The following is a 26,945-nucleotide window of genomic DNA, read 5'->3' as shown; positions in this document are numbered from 1 at the left end:
GCACGGGCAGGAACAACATGTGGACTCAGAGGTGAGCTGGACTTCCCAGACACTAGGCAGATCCCAGATTTACTCACATCTGAGCCAGTCTAAGCACACGAAAAGCATTCGGCCTGTGAAGACAAAGCATGGACAGGCTTAGGTCAAGATGCTCTTCTTTCCCATTGAGCCCCCCTCCCAATCTGATGTCTCCTCCACCTCCTACATGGAGAGAGAAATACACCCCAGACACTCCTGTGGGAGATGGATGAAGGGGCAGATAGGAGCTTCTGGGAAGAACTTATTTTTAATGACCTTTAGTACAGCTCAGTAATTTTACTCTTTTGGAAATTATATTAAGGAAATAGTGAAGACAATGAAACAGAAGATTTATAGGCAAAGCAGTTCATCCCAGCATTTCTTATTAACATTAAATGGTGGAAAACAATACATAAATATATGTCAACCAAAAAGAGAATGGCACGATCACAGTGCATCTGTGAAAAAATATTATGTAATCTCTGGAAAACCACATTATTCAAGAAAATGGAATCACAGGGTATAATGTTGAGAAAAAAAGGATACAAGTCTATACAACTGACCCTGGCACAACGCAGGTTTGAGCTGCACAGAGTCCACTTACACTTGGGTATTTTTTCAATAGCAAGAACTACAGCACTACACAGCACTACACCACAGGCGGAATCCCAGGATGCAGAGGAACTCTGGATACAGTGAGTCAACTACAAGTTACACATGGATGAACCCTCACATTGTTCAAATGTCATGTGAATGAACAGCCTGAAACCCAATTTCGAAAAAAAAAAAAAAATTTTTTTTTTTTAATGTCTTACATGCTCAAATGTTAACAGTGTTATATTTAACTTATATGCAGAGTACATCATGAGAAACGCTGGACTGGAAGAAACACAAGCTGGAATCAAGACTGCCGGGAGAAATATCAATCACCTCAGATATGCAGATGACACCACCCTTATGGCAGAAAGTGAAGAGGAACTCAAAAGCCTCTTGATGAAAGTGAAAGTGGAGAGTGAAAAAGTTGGCTTAAAGCTCAACATTCAGAAAACGAAGATCATGGCATCCGGTCCCACCACTTCATGGGAAATAGATGGGGAAACAGTGGACACAGTGTCAGACTTTATTTTTCTGGGCTCCAAAATCACTACAGATGGTGACTGCAGCCATGAAATTAAAAGACGCTTCCTCCTTGGAAGGAAAGTTATGACCAACCTAGATAGCATATTCAAAAGCAGAGACATTGCCAACAAAGTCTGTCTAGTCAAGGCTATGGTTTTTCCTGTGGTCATGTATGGATGTGAGAGTTGGACTGTGAAGACAGCTGAGTGCCGAAGAATTGATGCTTTTGAACTGTGGTGTTGGAGAAGACTCTTGCGAGTCCCTTGGACTGCAAGGAGATCCAATCAGTCCATTCTGAAGGAGAGCAGCCCTGGGATTTCTTTGGAAGGAATGATGCTAAAGCTGAAACTTCAGTACTTTGGCCACCTCATGCCAAGAGTTGACTCATTGGAAAAGACTCTGATGCTGGGAGGTATTGGGGGCAAGAGGAAAAGGGGACGACAGAGGATGAGATGGCTGGATGTTATCACTGACTCGATGGACATGAGTCTCAGTAAACTCTGGGAGTTGGTGATGGACAGGGAGGCCTGGCGTGCTGCGATTCATGGGGTCGCAAAGAGTCGGACACAACTGAGAGACTGATCTGATCTGATCTGATACTGGTTCATCGTTCAGCTGTAAGCTTGTGGCTTTTTAAACTGTCCTTCTGTATATTTTCCCTGTATTTTTATAAAATGATTACTTTATAACCAGAAATAAAACTTGAAGAGCTAATTTTAGAAAGTAAACATTTCTTTGGCACAATTTCCTGTTCCCTAACCAACCCACCATTTACACTTTCTGGACCTCAATTTCCTCTGTTCAAAGAAAGTGTTAGACCAGTGGTTCTCAAACTGTGTTCCACAGAACCCTAGCATACCACAAGGGGCTTCTGAGTTACTTCAAATGACTAATTTGAATTCAACTTTTAAATTACTTTAACAATTTTTTGTAATTTAAGAGCGGTATGTTCTCTCAAGTACGTTTGATACCAAATTTCAACACACTGCAGAACAGCATATTATCTTGTGCTGACAAATTAATTCATTTTATACAGATCTCCAAGTTTCTTCCTACAATTGTCTAGTTAAAAAATTTCCTGTTATTTGCAAGGTGAAATTTAAGGGGGAAAGAAAATTGTTACCATTTGCAACTACTTACTGAGTGAATTAGTATTTTGATCATGCATACTCTGAACCAAATGCAGGAATAATCTGAACACTGTGGCAACTATAAGATTGCATTCTGTCTCTCACCTCAATATCAAACCCAGGGTTCATCTGAGCAGCTCACTTTAAAAAATACTAAAACCATTTTACTTCATAATAGTCTATATAAATTTTTGTGGAACAAGGATCCTGCCACTAGAAAAATCATTCTTAAAAACCACTGGATTAAACCAACCTATCTCTGTCCCTGTCATGGTATGTGGGTCTATGAAGCACAGCACAGGTACCACGGGATGAGAGGAGGACTGTTATAAAGGCAGTCCAGGTCAATGCCGCTTCCACTGTTACTATATGACACTGCGGGAGGTACTTGATCAGTCTAAGCCTTGGTTTACTTGTAAACAGTTGTTTTTTTAATCATAAAGTTGGGAAGGTTCAGTGAGATAGAACAGTCAGCACTAAATAACTTAGCTGATGTTACATCATTGGTACTTGTGTATGTGGGAGGAAGGAATGGCTGAATAGTGGACAGCTCAACGTGACACAGTTTGCAGACAAAACTGACAAAAATGCTTTTGTCCAGCCAAGAGAAATTTCTTTGCTAAATCCAGAGCAGTTGCTCTCTAGATTGCCTGGCCCATGCTCCTTTCCTCACTTCCTCACCTTCTCTATCATCTGACTAGTTTATACTTCGGAAGCACAGTCTTCTCTTAATAGTAGATCAATCTCAGATCTCCACTTTTTATCTCCCTCAGCACTGTCTAAACATGCACCATCTAATGTTACAATTACTTCTGGGACAAGGCTTCTAAGAAGCCCTTTTTGTAAAAAAAAAAAAAAGCTAACACAGAAACTGTTAGTTACAATAGAAGTGATCAATGCAGATCAGAAATAACAGACAAGGCAAACTTTTACTAAAAGAAGAAAATCAGATAGGATAAACTTAGGGATATGGAAAATAGTCACATGTTCCTGGCAAGGAAATACACCACAGGACTACGATCTCCCTTTTGATTTGTACAAGAGTCACAAATAGCACATGAACCCAAGCGAAATACTCTCCGAGATGATTCGGCTGAAGAAAACAGAAGTATCAAAAATGAAATTAACGACTCCAGGGATAATTGCTCTCTTGGTCCACAACCCACAGGAGCAAAACTCTTCTTACATTCAGTATTTCATTTGATCTTCACACCTCTGATAGGTGAGTACCATTAGCCCCTGTCTGGAAAGTCACAACACAGATTAAATGATTTGCTCAGTAGGTCACAGATCATCTGTGATGGAGTGAAGACTAATAGTTAGGTATCCTGTCTCACGATTTCACTGTTTTTCCACCAAATCAGCTCCAGCCAGAAGTCCCCTGACTTTGTGGTCTCCAACAAAGATGCTGAGCTTCAAACTAGCAAAATTTCAGTTTCTCATTCAAAATTTAAAAATTACAATGACAATAATGCATCATGCAATACATTATATGATGTTAACTTGTTGTGGTAATAATTTTGCAATATACACATGTATCAAGTCATTATGTTGTAGACTGTCACCTAATGCAATGTGATATCAATTATATGTCAATAAAACTGGGGAAAAAATGCACCATAGTTGTGTAGTATTTAGTAATCGACAAAGCATTTGCATCCATATAAGCGATCTCCTGTGCAACTCAGAGATTTCCTGAGGAAAAAAGTGAACAGTATGCTTTGCCTGTGACTGAGAAGAAAACAGAGACTCATGCTTCCTGAAAGGTTGTCTGGATGAACAGCAGCAGCAGTAGGACTCACACCTGAGAGGGATCCAAAAACTACGGAGGCTCAACCCTCAGCTGCTAAGCTGCTAAGTCACTTCAGTCGTGTCCGACTCTGTGCAACCCCAGAGACGGCAGCCCACCAGGCTCCCCCGTCCCTGGGACTCTCCAGGCAAGAACACTGGAGTGGGTTGCCATTTCCTTCTCCAGTGCATGAAAGTGGAAAGTGAAAAGTGAAAGTGAAGTCGCTCAGTTGTGTCCGACTCCTAGCGACCCCATGGACTGCAGCCCACCAGGCTCATCCATCCATGGGATTTTCTAGGCAAGAGTACTGGAGTGGGGTGCCACTGTGAACCCTCAGAGCCCCCTTATTAGAGCACAGTGAGGTTTGCTCTATTTTTGTTGCTGTTGACCTTCCTAAAGGAACAGGGCAAGTTAACCCAACCCAATTTTCTAGACTTCTAAAATACTAGCATCTGATGTAAAGATTCACTGCCTAAAGGTTAACCTACCATGAAATATGATAAGGTCAAATATAAGTTTGGGAAGAAAAACCAGCAACAATCTTGAAGCAAGAACACGGGGAGAGCTGTCCCCTGTTCATGGGCCTGGTAGACAATTTTCCGCTTCTCTACCATTTAGTTACCAACCTACACCAGCTCACCAGGCAAAGATCTCAAAGACAACAATCGATTGGAATTGTGGGAAACACAGTGGAATCCAACACAATGTGGGAGCCAAGGAGGTAGGCTTAGTGGTTGTACAAAACTGCATTTAGACCTTGGCTCCTCCCCAATCAGCTGTGTACTGTGGGGAAAGTCCCTTAAATTCAGCACACTCACATTTCCTGACTTTAAACGGTGAAGAACACCTAGCTTGCCATGAGGACTTAAGAAGTAACCAGGCGAACTTACTTGTAAAGTAGAAAGAGAGACAGACACAGAGAACAAATGTAGGACACCAAAGAAGGGAAGGGGAAGTGGGATGAACTGGGAGATTGGGATTGACATGTATACACTGCTAAGTCACTTCAGTCGTGTCCGACTCTGTGCAATCCCATAGACAGCAGCCCACCAGGCTCCCCCGTCCCTGGGATTCTCCAGGCAAGAACACTGGAGTGGGTTGCCATTTCCTTCTCCAATGTATACACTGCTACATATAAAACAGGTAACTAATCAGAACCTATTGTATAGCACAGGGAACTCTGCTCAATGCTCTTTGGTGACCTACATGGGAAGGAAATCCAAAAATGAGGGGATGTATGCATATGTGTGACTGATTGACTCTGCTGCACAGCAGAAACTAACACAGCATTGTAAAGCAACTCTACCCCAATAAGATTTTTAAAAAGAAAAAAAAAAGGTAATCAGATGAAGCCATAGATGAATGGTAGTTATTGCTATCTTTTTAGACTAGTATCATGTTTTTAAACGTCCACTGTAACAAGTGAGGAATTCCCAGATCAGAAGGCGTCTTCCAATAGAGGGGCACCTGCCATGTGCAGGACCCTGCCCTGGGCACCCCTGAATGAGAAGCTGCTAACTCATTCTGGAAAAGCTCACACTCCATGGAGAGGCGGCAGAGTTACGACACAAGCCCCAAAGCATTCACAGAAATAATACCTTGCAAGCTCTCCCAGGGGAGAATGCCCCCCATGTGCCAGCCCTTCATAAACAATGACACAAGGAAAAACAATAATAAACATAATGATTTCTGAAAGATGAGGTTTCAAGCTGTGGTTCCAAGCCTTCTGGACAAGCTGCAGGACCTCGCTGGGTGTGAAGCAGTAGCCGTCATCTAGAAGAACTGCATTAAGCATTACTCTCCTAACAGGGTAACTGCCACATATGCATGTCAGGGCCGACACTCAGGGCCCACTCAGCCAGGGAATGGGCTGCCCTCCACCAGCTCTCTATCCCACCGTCAACAAACTTCCCAACAGTGGATGCAGTAACTCTGCTTAAGTTCTCAAAGTTGCTGTGGTTCTCAAGGTTTGGCTGTGGCCCTGCATTGTTCTAATAACTTCACCTGAATTAGTCTTCTCTCCACACTGAACATGAGAGCATTTGCCACGGGAAGTACCACATCTCTAAGTTCCAGGTGCTGGGGAACCCGGTATGCCCTGAATATTTACAGACCTGTAATGAGCAGAAGGGACTTCCTAAGAATAATGACCCAAGTCCTCAGCCCTTGCAAACATCTCCAGACAGCTCTGGGGAGCCCTTGCTATCCTGAGTAGGCCCTACCTCCACTCAGCTACATGACCATCTAGGTCATGGCTGTCAGAGCCATTCAAAGACCTTGGAAGTCACTTGGCCCTCAAGTGCATCCATGGAGGAATCCAGTCGTACATGGCAGCTAGAAAGGCCACTGCAACCGTACTGGCAGTCTCCAGAACATGTACCCCAGGCCTGACTTCCACCCACCAGCTAAAGAGGAAGAAGATAAGAAAAACCATCCACTATATCGTTAAATTTACCTCTACAGTCATTCTTCCGGGGTGTCACATAGTGGGCTGGAAAAAATGCAGTGTCCCGCTGAGGCAGGACACCGGACAGAATGACCTTCAGGAGTCACTGGTGGCCTCTGTTTTTCTATACCCCAGGTCAGCCTGACTTTCCCTACCTGAGCCCAGCCTCCAAGAACAGAATTCAGGGTGCTGGTTTGCTACATCCAATTACAACTGGAAGGAAGGTTAGCTTTCCATGATATGATTTCAGCTCAGGCATTTGGGGAGAATTCACAAGAGCCACCAGGACAGACTCACGATTCAGCTGTCAGCACCGATGAAGACAGCCTGCCTTCCCAGGCCCACCCTCCGAGTCTTCATCACTGCCTGCTCTTGGGAGGTTTCGAATCCAGAGGAGGTGAGCTACCACGGTGATATACTTAGAAAGGACAAGAAATTCATTCTGAAAAATAAGTCCCTGAAATAAAATTTGCACTCCACCAGGCAATTCCAACGCACCCCGAAAACTGACGGCCAAGCAGGCAAGTGCCCCCTCCTTCAGCTTCTCAAGGCGGACTGACAGGAAAGGCTCTTGACTTCATCCCCTCTTGCTTCCTGCCCCATCAACCCCACAAAAATGCTTTTCAGCAGATCCAATCATCAGAGCTGCTGCAGAACAAATATAAAAACTAATTAGAATTTCTGAGGAACAAGGCACCTCAAAACTCACATGTTTAAACATCTAGATGGGAGTCTGCCTCGGTGAAACTAAAGAGTGTCTTGGAAAAATGGAGCTTTTGCAAACAGTGTTCTGTTTGAAAAGAATTCACCTAAATTATGCCCTGTGCTGTTATTTTTTAGCAGCACAAGGGCAAAAAAAGTTAGTTCCAATTAGGGCAACTTTAATTGTAAAATAATAAAAATGGAAAGAGGCTTCCTTTGCCACCATCCTACGTTCTTGCTCCACTCACATCTGCTGTACATCTGAGTTTGGAAAAGGAGAAAAGACGGAGTATAAAAACCAGCAGCTGAGTACAGACTACAGACAGCAACAACCCTACAGATGCCCCCATTTTGACAGTGGTCAACAGCAAAAGGGTTTTTCTTCACCAATTTTCTCTCACCTCACTGCTTCTCAGAGGTGCTCACAGCTCTCTCTGGAGGTATACAATATCTGGAAATTATCTATTTTTGGTAAACAAAGCCACACAGAGAAATCATCAATTTGTCTTGAACACATACCAAACTAAATCATGCTCAAACTCCAAGTATCGCCCCCCACCTCTAACTGTGAAAGTCTTTTCTGCTCCAAAGGTCCATGCACTTACTAAAATAATTTGAGACTTCATCAGGAAGGCCATTATGCTGGCAAACATTAAATAATTCAAATGATTCCTTGTATATAAATATTTCACATCAGATATTGATTTCCGAATGAAGTGCACATGAAGAATGACCACACTAAGCAGTGTCCGAGTACATTCTGGTGTTCCAAAATACAGGCAGCATCTTACTGCAACAGAAAGACTGAATTCCACACAAAGTCACACATGATTACATGTACCATCTACATACAAATAAAACTGCTGCCTCTGAGTCCCATTCCTATCAGATTCAGAATGTATCCAGTGGAATCTTCAAAAAGAGCAAAGTAAAAGGCTTTGAAACACATTTTTAATTTATTAAACTGCTTCATTTTCAGGGGATTAACAGGGCTTTGATAAGGTTACAACTGATGCTGAATACTTGAACCGCCATGTCCTGACAACACTCAATTTTAACCTTGGGTGAGACCAAAGTGAGATTTTAAGCACTACCAACCTTTAAAAATCTCTGGCTGCTAGTCCCCTTCCTATATCAAAAAGTAGAGGGAAAAAATCTTGTTTCTAAAAGTTGCAAGGAAAAAAAAAAAGCAGGGCTGAGATGTGACCCCAAGCCTTACAACACGCACAGGTTTTCCCTGAGAGGCACAAACAGCAGTCTTGTTAAAAGAGGTGAACGAAGAACAGAGACGCATGATCAACATCATTACCCAGGGCTCCGGGCAGCACAGAATAAACCAGCTAGAAACACACGCGCACTGAAACCCCAGAACTTTCCAGGCAACCTCAGGAGTGCAACAGCCCAGGATCCCTGCCAACCCTGAAATGTGGAAAGGAGAAAGTGGGTCCTTGCTGGAGCCCCTCCCCTAGCCTCTCCAGAAACACTGGCCGATCCTTCCCTGTCCCTTCCCTGAGTACCCAAAGAAAACAGCATAACAAAAGCGAGTGGGTTTAAACCAAGTGAAATATGTCCACCTCCTCCTACCCCAAGCCAGCAGCACAAAACCGAGCAAATTAACACACACATATAATCCCCAAATGTATCCTCCAGGAAAGTACCACATCATTGATTGAGACAAGATTTCGTGCATGCACAACACATACACATACACATACACACACACACACACACACACACACACACACTCAAACTTTCTTTTACCAGGACAATAGCCGAGAAGAAAACACAACCCCTCAAGACTTAGCAAAAGCTAAATCCTGTCTCCCCTTAGCTGCAGCATTCGGCTGGATGTAGCTAAATTCACAAAATGTTCCCTTGGCATTTAAATTCTCTTTTTCTTTCCTTTTATTCTCCTTGTAAGCAGAGTTGGGGGGTGGGTGATGCATAATACGTCAAAAGACAAAGCAACTTCAAAACAAAATCAGTTATTTGTAAACAATCCTTGTGGGGATTTCTGCCCCTCCTCTCCCCCCACCCCAAGAAAAACAGCCCTGCCAGTTGTAATAGAAAGCCAAGTACAGATAAATCAATTAGCTTGCTAATTTCTCCCCTCTCATTTATTTAGCTCTGCACTGTATTTGTCGTAATTGACTACAATTATGTTAATTACTAACTCCAGTATAATTACTATATTTATTGTCATTGAGCATGCGATGTACCCACAGCAAAGCTGGCATTTGTCGGGCATCAAGAAACCAAACTGTCGAGAGGTGATTCTCGGCAAACTGGCGGATGTGGCTTTGGCAAATGAAAGGGCAAAAGAGATTTCATGCAATGTTAGTTTGAAAGCACCGGTTCATTAAGGATATTAATTTTCTGATAACTACACATTTAAGCATGACACACTCGCGCAGTATCTACAGGATTTCGCAATTATTAATGCGTGACAGTTTCAAATGCTAAGTGAATCAATTAAACAGCAGCATTCACAATTTGAGAAGAGATAACTGCTTCATAACTACCTAGGACTACAATTTTCACATGACAAAAAAGAGCCATTGAGGCGCCTTCAAAACCTGACAGGTCAAGAAAGAAGTTTGAAACAAAAGCACCTTACAACCATCATCTCTCCTCTTTACTTGTCAGATCAACTTTGCTAGAGTCTCCCCAGAAACGGCATCACATGCCAGCTGCCACAAGGTGATTTTTCTTGTCTTGTCAAAGAAATCTTTTATTCTATTTGCTCTGCATTAACATGTTACATTTATTGATCAAGGGCCTGTTCCTCAGCCACAGCAGGGCACTGAGCTCTCCATGCCTACGGGGCTTTGATGTCCCGGTGACATTCGAGCCCGAATAATGCACATACTAAATGGATTTAATGCAGAAATGTGTTTGGGTCTGACAGTTACATTAATAACAGCCCCTCACACTGATAAATATGCAATTGCTACTATTAAGAGTTACCCAATTATGGGGAAAATATTTCTCTACCTTATAAATAAATCCATCAGGAGAAAAAAAAAAAAGTTTTAACAATGGTGCATTTTCTTAAACCACTTCTCCAGCTGCAGAATACAGGCCGTGTACGGGGGTTAACACCCCCTCTCCCCACCCTCCTCGCCAATTGTTTTTAGTAAGTCTTGCTTTATCTCAAAAATGGTTCAGGGATTTTAAAAAAAAAAAAGCTCTTTTGTCGGTCTTCCCTGCTCTACCCGTCTCTTATTTCTTCAGAATCAGAGAAAAAGCAGACACCCAAGAGACTGAAAAATTGGGTTCTGTATAAACTCAGAGAGGAGCTTAAGGGAGGTGGTGCAAAGGTGGGGGGCACATAGCTGATTCCCATAATGATGGGTCTGGAGGAGGAGGTGTCTTTTTCTTTAAACTCTAAAAGGAAACCTGAGCATGTGTGTATGTCTCTCCCTCGTTTAAAACCCTGAGCGACCTTGTGCTGCAGCACTGATGAGGGTGAGAGTGCAAAGGCGAAGAGAAAGCAGCTGGGACAGAAGAGGGCTTTTATGGGGAAAGTCTCGGCCAGGGAGCACTTGTAGTTATCACATCCCTGCAACTAAACACAGACACCCAGCAAAAAAAAAAGCGTAATCGCTCCCCTTTCATCATAAAGGGGCAGGAACAGCTGAAATCACCAACACGGCAGTCCCTGAGGAGACAAGAGGAACAAGGCTTTTCACGAGGTGGGTGTGTGCATGCAAGTGAGTGTAAGTCCAAGCGCGCGTGCACACGCGCGTGCACACGTGCGTGCACACACACACACACACCTTCTTTTCCCTCCAGAACCAAAAGTCATGTACACAGTCATCCGTCTCAAGGTTCTTCATCCCTAGGCTGCGACAGCAGAGCCACGGCAAATGCTAAGCCACTTCTTCCCCTGACAGTGGCCATGGCCATCTAAGGCACACCCAGGGTGGGAGGGAGGTGGTGGCGATAAAACGGATGAGGTCTCTGGGAACCCTCAATTCCCAGCCGACCCAGGCCTCACAAGGTCTTTGTACATCAGGAAGGCTTGGGAGAAACTGGAGAGAGAAGGAAATGTAACAGACACAGCTCTAAGGCTTCTTTGGGCTCCAACCTGGAGCTGTAGGAGCCACTCTGATCCTGCTACTGTGAATTCTACAGGTCATTTGTGATTTTAAAAAACAAACCCCCCTGCAGGGGGGAAAAATGACTGCCCATCTTCAAAGAAAACACTGATTTAAATCACGAGAAGCAATCTAGAATAACTGTAAAGCTGAAGTCAAACCACAGGAGCCATTTAATCCCAGCTCTCCCATTTAACCATCAGTGTGGTCTGAGGGAGATTTCCTCCTTTATCTGGGCCTCAGTGGCTCCATATGTAAAAGGCCGGTGCAAAGACTGAATGAGCTGACACCCAGTAGGTGTTCTGCCCAGCCTTACGTAGCATGTAGCAAGTACTCCATGACACCGGTCCTGTGTTAATAAGAAAATAAACATAATGACTGGTATCACTTATTTGAGCCCTTGTCCCTGGACTCCTTTGCACAACCTAGCAAGTCACCTCTGGGTACTTATCTACGGGCCTGCTTTCTCTCATGAAGCAAGCTGTTCCCAAGCTCTCTCTGACAGGACCCAAAGGTCCTCCTCGACACAGTGCAGCCGGCATGGCAGAGGGAAGGCTCTTTTGTCCAAAGCTGTCTTACTTTGGCCTCACCCAAAGTAAGGTGAGGCCTTACTCCAGGCCTCACCCACTAAATGCTCACCCCATCAATGTGATAGAACCTCATGGTTTAGAAGATGCAAGACCAGTGAGTAGAGAGTCTGAAAGGGTTAAGCTCACCTGTCTCTCCCGGCACCTATTCCCTCAAATCACCACTGCCCCCAGCAGCCACCCTGATAGCACAGAGCAGCATCACCATGTGCATAATGATGACCTCAGAGCAGGGCAGGGCAGAGGGAGAGGGGGAGCAGCCAGCGGGGCCCGAGCTCCAAACAGCTTAGGGGGAGAAACTTTACCAAGAAAGGAAACCCAAGATTTTGGGTTTCTGATCCAGAGGTTAAGATGCCACACTTTCAGAGCAGGGGGTACAGATTCGATCCCTGGTCTGGGAACTAAGATCCCACATGCCACAATGTGAGGCTAAAAAAAATAAGAAAAAAATAAACACAAGATTCTGAAGGAGTTAAATGGGTGAAATGAGAAATAAAAGGCTTTCACTTAAAATGTCTAGGAATTTCTCATCCTGGAGGCAACCCTGTATGGAGACAAGGTTTATGAAAGCCCTTTCTAAACCACACTGCAAGTCATATTTGCACAGAGGAGCACCATGTCTAAGAAAGCTGAACCTCGGGAAAGCCCCATGTCCTCTCAGACAACTCTCACCAATTGCCCACCACTTCCCCAGCTTGGTCTTATACTCTATGGCTCAATACCCCCATTTTCTGGCCAATGGGTGGGAATCTGAAAATTTTGTGGGGAGAGAGGCAGGAAAGTACCATATAAACCTCTTTTGCAGTGGCCTGCTACCCCTCCCCTCACCATCTTCCCTCCCTCCCTGTTTGACTTGAAGCTGGTTTTGGTAATAACACAGTCACAAAGGGCTTCCCTGCTGGCTCAGAGAGTAAACAATCTGCCTGCAAGAGACACAGGAGATGCAGGTTTGATCCCTGGTTTGGGACGATCCCCTGGAGGAAGATATGGCAACCCACTCCAGGATTCTTGCCTGAAAAATCCCATGTACAGAGGTGCCTGGCAGGCTGCAGTCCTAAGGGTCACAAAGAGCTGGACACAACCGAGCAACTAAGCTTGCGTGCACAGTCACAAAGCTCACTTCAGAAAGTGCATAAGTCAAGAACTATAAGTCTTGCAGTCTTGCTACTGAGACATTAAATATTACCTGCCAGCTCGTTTTCCACTTCACTTTTTGACTGTATGTTCAGCTGGCAGTTAGAGACACTAGACTGGCCAATGATATTTTTAGAACCAAAAAAAAAAAAAAAAAGGCGGGGGTGGGGTGGGGTGGGTTACTTTTCATAGCATTGCCCAGCTCAGAGAGAACACGGCTTCTAATATGTAGACCCTGCCTCCTTTAATCACTCAAGGCTTATCAAGACCCTAGAACTATTGTGAAAATTCACCAACAGTTTCTCTTACTAAACCTCGTCTTTCCCATCATCATCTCTTCCTCTCAAGTCTCACCAGCAAGAGCTCTGTTGCCACCCCCACTCCAATATCAGTGAGCTCCCCAAGTAAGACCACTATATTTGGGATTTGAAAACAAATATGAACAAGGGCCCTGATGGCAAAGAAATTGGGTCTTTGATGAAGACCCAATACCAACAGAACATGCCCTTTGAGCTGTTCTCCTAAGAGTCTAGGCAGGGAACTCTCCCTTACTCATTCCTACTGTAATTTGAACAAAGGAATGCTTCTAGTTGGGAATGATGATAAATGTGTGTAAGATAAAGTGGGTTTAGCCTATGCAATGTCAGACAGTTGGCAAACCAAGGTATTTGTACCAGTTAGAAGAGGCTAGGCTATGCTGTATTAAATATTCTGTCTTATGACACAAATTTCTCATTTACAATCTATGTCGAACATAGATCAGCAATGGATTCTGGCCATTTATGGTCAGAACCCAAGACTGACAATCATAGCAAGCAGAAGAGAAAGTTGCAAATTATGTGCTGGCTCTTAAAGTTTCTGCCCATTGGTCATACCAAAGGATACAAAGGTGTGCAAACATACCACATGCAGAAAGAGGAAATCTTGAATGTTTGTGAGGAATCCCAATGACTATCAGAGAGTGAAATCGCCCTTATGGATAGTCAAGGGTGGGTTTTTAGCTTCACTACTGCCATATCTAAGAACAAACCCTGGCTATGCTTACTTAAGACCTATTAATTGTGTTAAGCACTTTATACACAGTTGGCTTCCCTGGTAACTCAGATGGTAAATAATCTGCCTGCAGTGCAGAAGACCCAGGTTCAATCGCTTGGTCAGGGAGATGCCCTGGAGAAGGGAATGGCTACCCAGTCCAGTATTCCTGCCTGGAGAATTCCATGGACAGAGGAGCCAGGCGGCTACAGTCCATAGGTCGCAAAGACTCAGACATGACTGAGTGACTAAACCGCCACTTTATACAGTTACACATTCAATATTTTTCTAACTAGCCCAAGGGCAGTTAAACAACTAGTGACAGTCATAAGATTTCAAGACAGGATGGTCTGACCACGAAGCCTTGGTTCTTTTCACTACACTGCCCATTCTCCCAACTGGGAAGCAAGCTAACAGGCCCACTTCTGCCCAGCCGTTAGTAAATAGGCATTGATGTGGTGGTATGTTCATCCTCAAAGATCTGCCAGTGCACCCAGTGGCCACCTCTCTGCCTGGTGGGAAGAACAGAGCCACGATTTTACTGGAGCTGCCCAACTCCCCAGTCATCACTGTCATCCTTGACAAAGTCAGAGAAGCAGCAAGCTCTCACCTAAGACATCTCCTAAGCAATTCTCCCATCCAGTACATTTACCAGAGTGATGCTAAGTAAGATGCAACTGCCAATAATTTTTAAAATGTAAGCTTCCTGTTTCCATAGACCAATTAAGCCCTCTCAAGTTCATTGTCATATTGACATAGGTGTGTTTGTGTGCCGTGGGAACTCTGCTCTGCCCACTGTGTTCACAAGCTCAGCGGGCAACCTACTCAGGGCCCATGGGAGAGAGAAACGGGCCACCAGAGAGAACACTGTCCTTTCCCAGTCCAGGGAGAAGCAAAATGAAAGCTGCAACAAGCTATTACCAAGTTCTCTTTTCCTTGATGAAGGAACCAGCACTGGTGATGGCAGAGGATTCTCTGTATTGATCAGAGAAGTAAAATATGAAACCTCAAAAGGAAAAAACAAGCAAGCAAAAAAAGAGTTAAAGGAAGAGTTTGGGACAATGGATATTCAAATATTCCTGGTAGCATAGATTGGTATCACCTCTCGGGGGTAACTTGCCATCTGCCATCAAGGCCTTCTGACTATTCTATCCCCAGGAATTTGCTCCAAACAACTAATCAGAGATATTCATCAGTGAGTATCACAAGGCAATTTATAAGAGAGATTTAAACAGTAAAAATCTGGAAACAATTTAACTGTCCAACAATAAGAAGTAAGTATTAGAAAGACTGATGCTTAAATTGAAGCTCCAATAATTTGGCCACCTGATGTGAAGAACTGACTCATGGGAAAAGACCCTGATGCCAGGAAAAATTAAAGGTGGGAGGAGAAAGGGATGACAGAGGATGAGATGGTTGGATGGCATCACCAACTCAATGGACATGAGTTTGAGCAAGCTCCAGGAGTTGGTGATGGACAGGGAAGCCTGGTAAGCTGCAGTCCATGGGGTCACAAAGAGTCGGACACAACTGAGCAACTGAACTGAAGAAATGAGAAACCATTAAAACATGTAATGCAGTATTTATTGAGATGGGAATATGCTTCCAACACAATGTAAGCAATAGCATCATTTAAAAGATATTTGGCATCATGAAACACCCAAGACAATAAAATGTTAACAGTGGAGCTTCCTGGGTGGTAAGATTATCAGCAAAAATTTGAAAGCGAGTTTCTCATACCCTTCTGGTTTTCCCAAGATTTCTATACCGATCATAACTTTATTACTTAGCAGATTGTCTTCAAAAAATAAAATCTAAAGTACACTCTCATGTAGATATAAACACTGGATGGATACGTGATCATTAACACATCCAAGTGCAAGGGACACAACTTCACTCCTCTTGGCTGTTACCTAATAAGCTTCCTAAACCCTCTGTGGCCATTACAGGGGAGATGGCAGGACCCTACCTACCCCTGGGAATCGTGTCCAGAGAGCTGGTCCCAGTTCATTGTCTTTGTGGCTCACCTGGGTCTCATCTTGTCATAACAGGAAGAATGAGATCCAAGTTGAGAGAGTAGGTATGTCTGAGTCTTTTAAGGGAGCCGGAATTTTATTTGGATCTTTGTCTTGCTTCTCTTTCCAACCTGTCAGGGAACATACTTGGTCCAGGGACTTTCATCCTCCCAGGACAGAGTCACAGAAGGAACACAGCCTCAATTTCCAAGACTTTTTGCACAGAGAGGTAACCAGTCTACTACTGTACAACCCAATCAAGGGAGGGATGGATTCATAGCTAATGCAGGAGAGAAGACCCTGAGGTGTAATGGGAAGAAAAAAATAATGTTTCAGAGCTTATAAATCCATAACCACCCTCCCCTCCAGCATGAATGGGTAGCCATAGAGCAAATCAGCAGAAACATCACTTTCATGAACGAAATTAACAATGATGATGGTGAATGGCTTTGAATTAACAGCAAGACAACACAGAAGGATGTCCTGATCATGAGTGGTTAACTGAAGCCTAGTGCCTCTCTTTTAACTAACATCTTGGCAAGAAGTAATATGAATCTAGCCCCACGAGAAATTCTCATGTTAGTATATGCATGGACTAACTCTGGAGGATGACAAAGATCAACTACCAATAGTTACCAGCGCAGGTAGGAACCAGGAAGCAAAGGACATATATGTAAGGGAGAGTTTCTTTTCATTGGTTACAGGTTTGTTCCTTCTAAAAATTGTGCCATGTGTACTATTAAATATTTGTAAATGAATAAGCAGAACTCCTTGCCTAAAAACAAGCTTCAGTCTAAAGCACAAACAGATTGCAGCTGATTCTGTAATTTATGGGAGTAGCAAAATTTGTATTAGCGGCTATGGCTCCATTTAAGGCAACACCCTGACATGACTCTCTGGATGAGATAAGGAAGCCTGCAGAGATGTCCTGTAAGAAGAAGGGGGGTGATCCTTCCAAATATAACAAAGTGAGAAGAATTTTGTGTTTCTGAGGGTAGCCCTGGAAAGAAGATAAGGGACATGGAAAGCAGAGAAAGTGGTTGGGAAAGAGGGGCACCTGGTCACATGCAGGAGACCTGATCCTGATGAGAGGAACAGCCAGGGAGAAACTCCCCAGGGCAAGGGAGTACCCAGAAGACTTCAGGAACAACACTATCCCAGCGTCTCCTGCTGCACGGAAAATTACCACCCTACCTCTCCCAGTACACTTTGAACTGGCATAATACACAGTAATGTTGTACTGAGCTTCAAGGGAGATGAAGCAGGTGTCAAGAGTGGGACCAGATAGGCTGCCAAGACGGAGAACAGAAGACAGAGCAGAGAGTTAGAACCGCGAGCTACGGTAAATCCAGGTGCAGAGCAAATATAGGGTGATATGCTCCCCACCAAATCCCGTGGAAATGACAAGATGGGGCTGGGAAGAAACCTTTTACAAAAGGTGGGACAGGGATCTGCAGTATTTCCTCTGGATATGATGATCCCTTCAGCCTGGTAGGAATCACATTCCCATTTGTGTGGTAGGTAAGTTTATGATCTTTCTCTTCCCTTCTCCCTTTCTCTCCCCAAAGAGGAATTAGACAAGCATCTAAACCATCTTTGAATTTTTATCCAACTGAAGGCAAAGGACCTGCGTAAACTTACATCTTCCTCTGACACCCAAGAGAAACAATGCCACCTCCCCTTATTTACCTAACCCCCAAGTTAGGTAAATAAAACCATCAAAGATGAGTCAATCTCACGATAACCACATCAAGTCAGAGTTACTCTTCCGCATTCTGGTCTGTAACTGCTTCCAGCTTACCCAAGTCCTCATATAAACACTTCCATGAGACCTCACCCCTCCATGGCTCATCCCTGCCCCAACCCAGCTTCAACTCACACATTGACCACAGCACAAGCAAGAACAGGTTCCTGACCAGATCTTTTGAGGGATCATTCCTCAAACTCGACACTTATAAAAACTCTTCTCCTCTCAACAAAAAGTTAACAAAAGTCTTAATTCCTCTCTCTTTTTTTTAACCTATCTCCTTCTCACAAAATTTTCCTGCCTCCAGGCCCCATCATTTCCTATGATAAATCCTTAAAGATCCAGCCTCTCAGAGCCAAGAACCCCTTCTCATCAGAGAGGCAGGGCCCCATAATGTGACAAAGACAGCTCTGTTTCCTCAGACCTGACAGCCTAGTCCCATGACCTGTGACTGCTCATACCCCCTCCCAGGGCCCAGCCTCCTCAAACCCACATCCGGGCTCCCAGGAGCAGGGCAGCCACTGCCTGAGTCAAGAGCCCCAAACACCCAGAGGCCAGTCACATGGGAAGAAGCCTCTGCCCAGGCCTACTCTGGGGAGCTGTTTAAGGTGCACACGTGTCTCAGGCACCATCAGTTGAGACTGTATTCTGTCCCCTTCTTGGGCAGGGGGGACAGACCAAATCTTTCATTTGTTCAGAGTCAGAGTTTATTTGGCACCCTCTTATCACTCTGTATTATTCTGTGACTTTTCTGTTTCCACATCTTCTCAGAAGCCCACAAACCCCTTGAGAGTCAGGGAGCACACTGCGCCCACTCCCTTCCAACACAATTCCTTGGATGCCCCTTCTGTGGAGACGATGCATCTCAGCACAGCCGTGAGCTCCTAAGCACCAGCCCATGAAGCTCTGCTAGCTTCACTTAAAGTCCCTTCCACCCTCTGGTGCCTTCAAGCCCCAAGCTTTGTCCATCTTCGCTGGAATCTGTAATGCCCGAGTGTCCTGCCTTGGAGAGAAGAGACTCCACACTGTGGAGGAAGTAAAGTACCGGAGCCCTGGGGTGGGACTCCAGCTCCTCATCTCTCCTTCCACCTGGAGACAGTCTGTTCCATCAAAGGATAGCACGGCTCTCAAGGAGACACTTAGGAGAAAGCTGTGAGCGGAGCCACCTCCTTAGGAAAAGCCACCACCCGGATTCCTGCCCATTTATCTCACTGATATTCCTAGAACCTCCCAGCACCTTCCCCCAAGTCCCCAGACCAGTCACAATTCAGAACCTTTCAGGAAGAAATAACTGTTTTCTCCATTGGAATAATATAGACAATCACACTTACCTTCTCTGCCAAGTCTGGATCAGTTGTTTGAGCTTCCCTCCCACCTACCCCATGCCAACAGCATTGGAATTACTTTGAAATACCATCTGGGAGAAATCATCATCACAAATATTTAAAGTTTCAATTCATAAAAAGGCAAAGAAGAAAAAAAAAAAAAGAAGAAGAACACACACACTCTACCTGGGATTCAGCAAATCTTTACGCGATGGGGTCATCCACAAAAGCATCCCTAAATGCCCCCAACTCACCTGCCGGTTCTCTCTCTCTTCCTCTCCAAGAGTTTTCTAGTATGACGCATGGGCATCGGGGAGGAAGGAAAAGAACAAAGTGACACTGACGGCCCCCTGGTAGGGACACATGTAAGCCAGAGGACACTCACTGTTTTGTGGGTGCAAGAGGGGAGCCAGAGACCTCGTGAAGCAGAGTCACAACTTTGGGGTCCCTTTGGAGACCTGGGCTGTCTGGCTTTTATCTGCAGGCCTTCACCATTGGGGCCTGGGTCTCCCAGGCCTGGTCTGTCTCATGAAGGTTACATACCTCAGAAGGTTAAAGCTCAGATCAAGCCTCTTTGCAAAGTGTCCACAGTCCCTGCCGAGGTGCTCTGGGATCTCTCTGCAGTCCTGGCCTATGTAGGACACCTGGAAATCAAAATGGAACAGAAACAATGTGGCCAACGGAAATCACCCAGCTGCTCACAGCCCTGCGCCACTGATCCGATGATTGCTTCCGCAACTTGAAACACGCGCTCTGCACACAAGAAGGCCCCATTTGCGGCTGTTTCCCTGATCAAGTCAGCTTCAGGACTTGGCTTCAGGGACTCTGCCAACAGCTCCCCTTTCTTGGTACACTTAGCATGATGGAGACTAATCCCAGCACAAGGGAAATTGGACTGAAATTGGCCGGATTCAGATGTCCAAAAAAAAAAACCCCAACGTCAGAGCATGCTGATATAATCACAGCAATCAGCCTCCCACTCAGGGGCCTTCCCAACAGCTGCCCCTTGGCTCTCCTGCTCCCTCTCCTTGGCTGCCCCCCCACCAAATACCCTGTTATGCACATTACCTCACAAGACACAGCAGATGCACTCACCAGCATTCAACCTGCCGGGTGCTGGAACAAATAGGGCTGGACAACAAAACCTCCCCAGACCGCCAACCCCATCCTATTACCACCATGTATAAAATGTCCTCCGAACTCTGAACACAGCCGACTCAAAGGCGACCGGGCAATGATGGGTGGCCGGAGCTTCCAAGACTCTGTCCTCCAGGGAGCCCCTGGCAATCAACCCCATTCTGCTGGCAGAGGTGTTCCCGTAAGCATTCTTTTACTTACTTTTATTATTATTATTTACCTAGTGTATGCCCAATATTAGGACGCTGAACTGAAATTTGATCCCAAAATTTCTGACTGGGAGGTCAGAGGGCTTTCTCACTGCTCCAAGCACTGAGTTTTTGAAACCTATTTTTACAGGTAGCAGTGAAGGCAGGACTGGCAACTAATTCCAAAACCAGTAAGACAAACCAGTGACCAGTCAGCAGTGGGCCACAATACACGATGCTTTCCCACAAAAGGAGCCCATCCTCAACCGCTCAGTAGAAATTCCAGCTCATTACAAGGCTACAGCCTTGATCCTTTTCGCCTTGCAAACTTTCGTTCTTCACATACAGTCAAGACATCCTGGAATGAGAGGTGTCCTAGGGGTTGGAGGTAGGGGTGGAGGGGTTGTGATTCCTAATTGAGAATAAGAATATGGTGGCCATCTTGCATCTTCAGTATTACGTTAAAATGGTTAAAATTACTCTTGCCATCGTAGAACTATACAACTGCACTTTCATATGGCTCCACCTATAAAACAAGTCACACTGCACCCTGGCACCCTCAATTTTTCAAGTCATCTCTCAACCCTTTCCTATCCAATGGGGACCAATTGCCAACAATATAATATCCTGTGTTCACTATCCTTCAGTAACTTCATTACTGGAAGATTAAAATGGGGAGAAAAGACAGAAAAAAAATAGCTGATTCCAATAAAATAATTTTGACTCAGGAAGATACAGACTAAAAACTAAAGGGCTGTAAGTTCAATATGGTAACCTCTCCCTTCTGTACATAAGAGCCACCTATCTTCTCATGTAACAAATTAAGTCCTGCTTCCAAGCAGAGATTAAGGATTCTCCAGAGAGACTGGAGAATCTAGGGACTTCACTCAGCTGCTCACCATCAGCAGCTGCTTCTGCATTATATGTTCACACTGACCCCTAGGCCCATGGTGCTCACCTGAGAACCTATCCCTTTTACCCATCTTATACATATCAAAATCATTCAAGACCTCCATTATATATGCAGCAGAGAGGCTGAGCTTTCAGTGTGGAAACTGAGTTCTTTCCTCATAGGTTACAAAGGATTAAATTTAGCAGGGACTCGGTCAAAATCCCTCATGCTTTATATGAGGAAACTAAGACTCCAGAGGCCTGCCCTGAATAGAACCTCTTCTTAAGGACAGTCTGGACCACATTCTGCACCAGGAATAAGGACACCCAACATGGAGGCCATGGAATTCTTAAATATGCACATGACAATGTGGATATTCTTGATCAACAAATGCCAGATAGCTATCATCATGTTTTGGCCTCAAAATGAGTCTTCCTAGTTGAAAGATCTAGAACTACCTCATGATGCCATGTCAAAGGTCCCAGAAGAGCATTAGAGCCTGCAGAAAGAGGAATATTGGTTCCCTTTTATTTTCTGTAGAATTCCACTTCAGAGCAAACAAACATTAAGGAGAGTTACCACCATGAAGCATTCAACCACTCACAGCATGTCGGACAAAACTGCCATTAGCTTGTTTTATTCCATGATCTTCACATCACAGAGCGTCCCGGGTGGCTCAGCGGTAAAGAATCCGCCTGCCAAGCAGGAGAAATGGGTTTAATCCCTGGGTCGAGGAGAAGGAAATGGCAACCCACTCCAGTATTCTTGCCTGGGAAATCTGAGGAGCCTGTCAGGCTACAATCCATGGGGTCGCAGAAGTGTTGGAAATAACTGAAAGACTAAACAACATTACTGTATCCCAGGAGAACTAAACAAAGCACAACTTGCTCCTATTTCAGAGAGATGAAGACCAAGTCTCCAAATTTACTAAGAACACCAACTTGATAAGCCATGTATATGTTTGGACCACCCTTACAGTAAACTGGAAGCTTTTTGAGATGGGAGTTAAGTCAACCATGCTGAAGGGTTCAAATTGGCTGGAAAAGGCTTAAAAGCAGCAAGCAGTCACTGCCAGACACGGCAAACAACACCCATAATGAGAGGAGAGACTTATTTAAGTGCTCCTGAGTGGAAGACATTACATCTCAGGATGTCAGGAGACTTCTTGAAGCATGGGACCACCTAACATAAAACAGGAAACTAGAAGAGCCAGACCAAAAATAGTCTGCATCTTCACTAAACAAGAGAAGGGATGTAGAGGTTAACAGATTTAAAGGCCACGGAAGCAAGAGCCCACCCAAAATGAGAAGGCACTGCGTTCAGTCAATTATCTTGATTTTGAGTGAAATGAAGAACAAAGTTTCATACTTTTAGTTTGCCTATCGTATGTAATATGTGCCCCCAAGACTTCGATCGTGTGGAATTACAACAGAAAAAGACATCATTATCAGGGAAATGAAAACATATCAAGTTCAAGACCCCTATAGAGAGGAATACCAGAAAGAAAAATAATATCTTGGCAGGATCTCCACATGTACACACACTCAGCTCTCTGAGCAGAAGCTGCAGAAAATTACCAAACTGCAAGACACGGAAGGTTTGTCTTTGCAGTTGAGATAGTCTGGCTCACAGATTTTGAGGATGGGGGGAGTGTTGTCAATAGTCAGATTGAAAGGAGGTTATTTCAGGATGTCCGCCCCCACTTGGAGGTGAGCCATCCTTAATTTTAGATTTGCAGTACTGAAAGCTCCATGAATAGAAAGAACTCTGGTCATGAATCGGCATCCCCGTGCTGCTACTTAACTAGTTGCATTACCTTGGATGGGCCACAGTCTCATAGACTCTGTTTCTTCTTCTATACACTAAACACTAACCACCTCCAAAAGGTGTTAAGAATAATGTAACAACTCATATTTATTAAAAGCCTCCCACCTGGCTCTTAACTAGTCAGTTCAGTTCAGTTCAGTCACTCAGTCCTGTCCGACTTTTTGGGACCCCGTGAACCACAGCACGCCAGGCCTCCCTGTCCATCACTAACTCTCGCAGTCCACCCAAACCCATGTCCATTGAGTTGGTGATGCCATGCAACCATCTCATCCTCTGTCATCCCCTTCTCCTCCTGCCCTCAATCTTTCCCAGCATCAGGGTCTTTTCAAATGAGTCAGCTCTCCGCATCAGGTGGCCAAAGTACTGGAGTTTCAGCTTCAATATCAGTCCTTCCAATGAACACCCAGGACTGATCTCCTTTAGGATGGACTGGTTGGATCTCCTTGCAGTCCAAGGGACTCTCAAGAGTCTTCTCCAACACCACAGTTCAAAAGCATCAATTCCTCGGCGCTCAGCTTTCTTTATAGTCCAACTCACATCCATACATGACCAGTGGAAACACCACAGCCCGGACTAGACAGACCTTTGTTGACAAAGTAATGTCTCTACTTTTTAATATGCTGTCTAGGTTGGTCATAACTTTCCTTCCGAGGAGTAAACGTCTTCTAATTTCATGGCTGCAATCACCATCTGCAGTGATTTTGGGGCCCTGAAAAATAAATTCAGCCACTGTTTCCACTGTTTTCCCATCTATCTGCCATGAAGTGATGGGACCAGAAGCCATGCTGTTAGTTTTCTGAATGTTGAGGTTTAGGCCAACTTTTTCACTCTCCTCTTTCACTTTCATCAAGAGGCTCTTTAGTTCTTCACTTTCTGCCATAAGGGTGGTGTCATCTGCATATCTGAGGTTATTGATACTTTAACTAGTCAATCCTCATTAAATAAGCCCATGAGTCACATATTTTCCTCATTTTATGTATGTTACAGGGATGAAATGTTAACATATTTAAAGCCCACAGCTTTGTCCTTGGCACCTAGTGGCCACTAGGTAGGTAGTGAATCACACCAGTGTCCCTGTGGAAGGGGTTTTTTACTCCATGTCTCTCAGGTATGAGATTTCAGTATCCCAATTCCAAGTCTGCATTTGTGTCTGCAATTGTATTAATCCCATTACTATAATTGTCCTAAGCTGGTGGAGAAGGAAGACTGAAGCCTTCGTGCTGAATATAAATGATGCATTCATGCCAACAGAAAGCCAAATGGAGTCAGATCCATGTTGAAACATTGTACAGAGAAAAGTGGAGGGAGGACAGCAACATCCCCAAGCATGTGGTGTTACAGGTTTGTGCAACTCCTAAAACCCAGGGCCAGAGCCGCCAGGCCACAGCAGCATCGAAAGCAGTGACTGAGTTTCAGCAAACATCATCCATTTCATCATTTAATTTTATGGGTGTTATGGTTTTCATTTTTACACTGAAGCCATCCCTTTTGGGGGTCTATGGCTTATAAATATGAACTTAGAAAAAGTTTTATCTGGTTTTATGATCGTATACTTAAGCAACATTGAAATAAAAACAGTAACAGTGTGGGCCCATGGGGAGTGGGTTTCCTCCCCCCACCCTTTAGAAGGATCCCAAGTTTGAGAAGGACCATGTGATACACATTCAAGGTGCTGTATCTTACAATGGCTGCAAAAGGCAGAACTTTAAAAAGACCTAACGCCCTGAGCCACCACTCAGATTCACTGACCTTGCAGGTTTAGAATACAGGGCACCTATGACACAAGGGCATTTCCCCCAACTTGCCTGCTGAGCTCTTCCCCTGGCAGCTCCCCAAGGGCCCAAAATGCCTCCCTCACAGGTCACTGCCCTTGGGCTGTCTGGGATGGGCTAAAATCAAGGGGCTCAAGAGAAAACAAAAAAATTGAGCTTTGGAAATAGAGGATGAGAAAGGGAAACATGGGAAGGTTGGCAGGCCCATGTCAACTCTTCTGTGAAGCTGGAAGCAGCTATACCCAGAGACTCCTGGCTCTGAAATGCAGAGACCTAGGTTCTGAGGGTCAGGGACCCAGTTTGGGCAGAGGCCCTTTCCTCTAGCCCTTCCCACTGCAGCCTTATTAACTCCCAGAAAGTCCCTTTTCTCTGCAAGGTAAATAAGACACTTCATTTTAATATCTTTCCCAAGCTAGTACCTCCCTGGCCTGCTAACTCCTGAACTCTAAGAAGAGAGAAACATTCCCTAAGCCTAAAGTAATCTCAAAATCTAATTGTGCCTGACACTACCTGCCTCAAGCAATCCAAGGGGAGAGCTGCAAAACCTCAAAACCATTTCTCTAGGGCATCCGGGAAAAGCAGGGGAGGAGGAGGGCCGGCTCAGTCAGAGCTTATAAGGGACACCTGGCTTCTCCAGCAAGTAAAAGGCACCTGGCCCCCCAGTAGTCGAGTCCAACCCTCCAGCAATGACTAAAAACAACTAAAGCGTCACTACAGGGCTGACAGCAAGTAAAGCTGGGTGTCTATCACCCCACGTGGAAACTAGAGTGTTGCCATCCGCAAGGACGCCCGTTAAAGAAGTCAGGTGCGAAATAAAACTGGAGCACTGTAGCCTTCTACCGGTCTTTGATAAGGGGTTTAGGGTTAGGAACAGGAGCCAGTCTGCAGCGAAGCCCTGCAACCCAGCGCCTGCACGGTGGCATCGTGAATCTCACTGTGTCTTTCAGAGGCTCCTACCTCCGTCGTTGGGAAGAAGAAAAAGAAAACTCTAAACCGACCATTTCTATTCTATAACCGTATTGGTGTAAAGACAAATGTATTAAAACGTTTCTTTTAACAAGGTTCTTTTTTTCCTTCTGATTATGAAAGAAATTACAACTTTTTTGTGGGCTCGAAAAAGTACCGTGGGTTGTGAGAGGTGCCCACTCCACCTGACGGAGAGGTCCGCAGGCTGGTCTCTGGTCACTGAGCGCTGGGGTTGGAGGGGTCCGGGCGACCTGAGGGTCTTCCCGCCCTCTCCTCCCGCGTCTGTGCTCCCCTCAGGCCTGCCTCACTCGGCTGCTGCAGACGCGGCCCCGAGGTGGGGCACGGAGCACCCGTCTGACCTCTGGACGCCGCTCGCCCCAGAGCTCCATCCTCAGACCGACCGTGCCCAGGAGGGGGCGGGGTGGCCCCAGCGGACTTACTTGAGTTCCACTGACCACAAGCCCGGCCATGGCGACGGGGCGGGCGCGCGGTACCGAGTGCCGAGCAGGAGCGCGGTGGCGGCGGCAGCTCGCGGCCGGCGCTTAGTTCCGCACTGGGCGGTCAGCTGACCCGGCGGAAGCCCGAGGCGCGGACCGAGCGTCGGAACCTCGGCTCCGCTGTGCGCCCGCCGCCCGCCCGGGGCCGGGCCTCGCGCAGGTGAGCCTCAGCTACCGCCCCGCGCGCCGCAACAGGTGCCCGCCGCTCCTGCGCCCCACCCTCGGCGGGGGCGCGGGCGAACCGCCTGGCTTCTCGGCGCCCCACCCCGGGCGTCCCAGGACCCTATCGTTCAGGAGGGGTCAAGACAACAGGGATAGTCTCCCATTTCACGCCCAGAGCCCTGCCGCGTTGGTGGGGGCGAACTGGAGGATAGTGGAGTGGGGAGGCCTCCCATCACGAGCTCCCCATCTGAGCCGTTAGCCAGGAGCATGGAGAGCTAGGACTTTCCTCTGTGTCACAATCCGGATTACACAATTGTCCTCAACTGCAGGGAGGAGGGGCGTCTGGGCCGAAACTCCTCT

General features: G+C 45.4%; 1 protein-coding gene across 1 annotated transcript in view; it reads right to left on the bottom strand.

Moving 5' to 3' along the window:
* LRMDA (leucine rich melanocyte differentiation associated) overlaps positions 1-26,556 on the bottom strand; it is a 1,201,191-nt gene extending 1,174,635 nt beyond the window's left edge. Inside the window, exons 1-2 of the mRNA XM_070782009.1 lie at positions 26,367-26,556; positions 19,688-19,788 (exon numbers count right to left, since the gene is read on the bottom strand). Of these exons, the coding sequence (XP_070638110.1) occupies positions 19,688-19,788; positions 26,367-26,396 (131 nt within the window). The 5' untranslated portion in view covers positions 26,397-26,556. The remainder of the gene's footprint in view (positions 1-19,687; positions 19,789-26,366) is intronic.
* Between the last annotated feature and the right edge of the window lie 389 nt (positions 26,557-26,945).

This window comes from Bos indicus, chromosome 28, assembly GCF_029378745.1.
Source record: "Bos indicus isolate NIAB-ARS_2022 breed Sahiwal x Tharparkar chromosome 28, NIAB-ARS_B.indTharparkar_mat_pri_1.0, whole genome shotgun sequence".
Taxonomy (NCBI): Eukaryota; Metazoa; Chordata; class Mammalia; order Artiodactyla; family Bovidae; genus Bos; species Bos indicus.
This window is presented reverse-complemented; position numbering and strand designations above follow the sequence as displayed.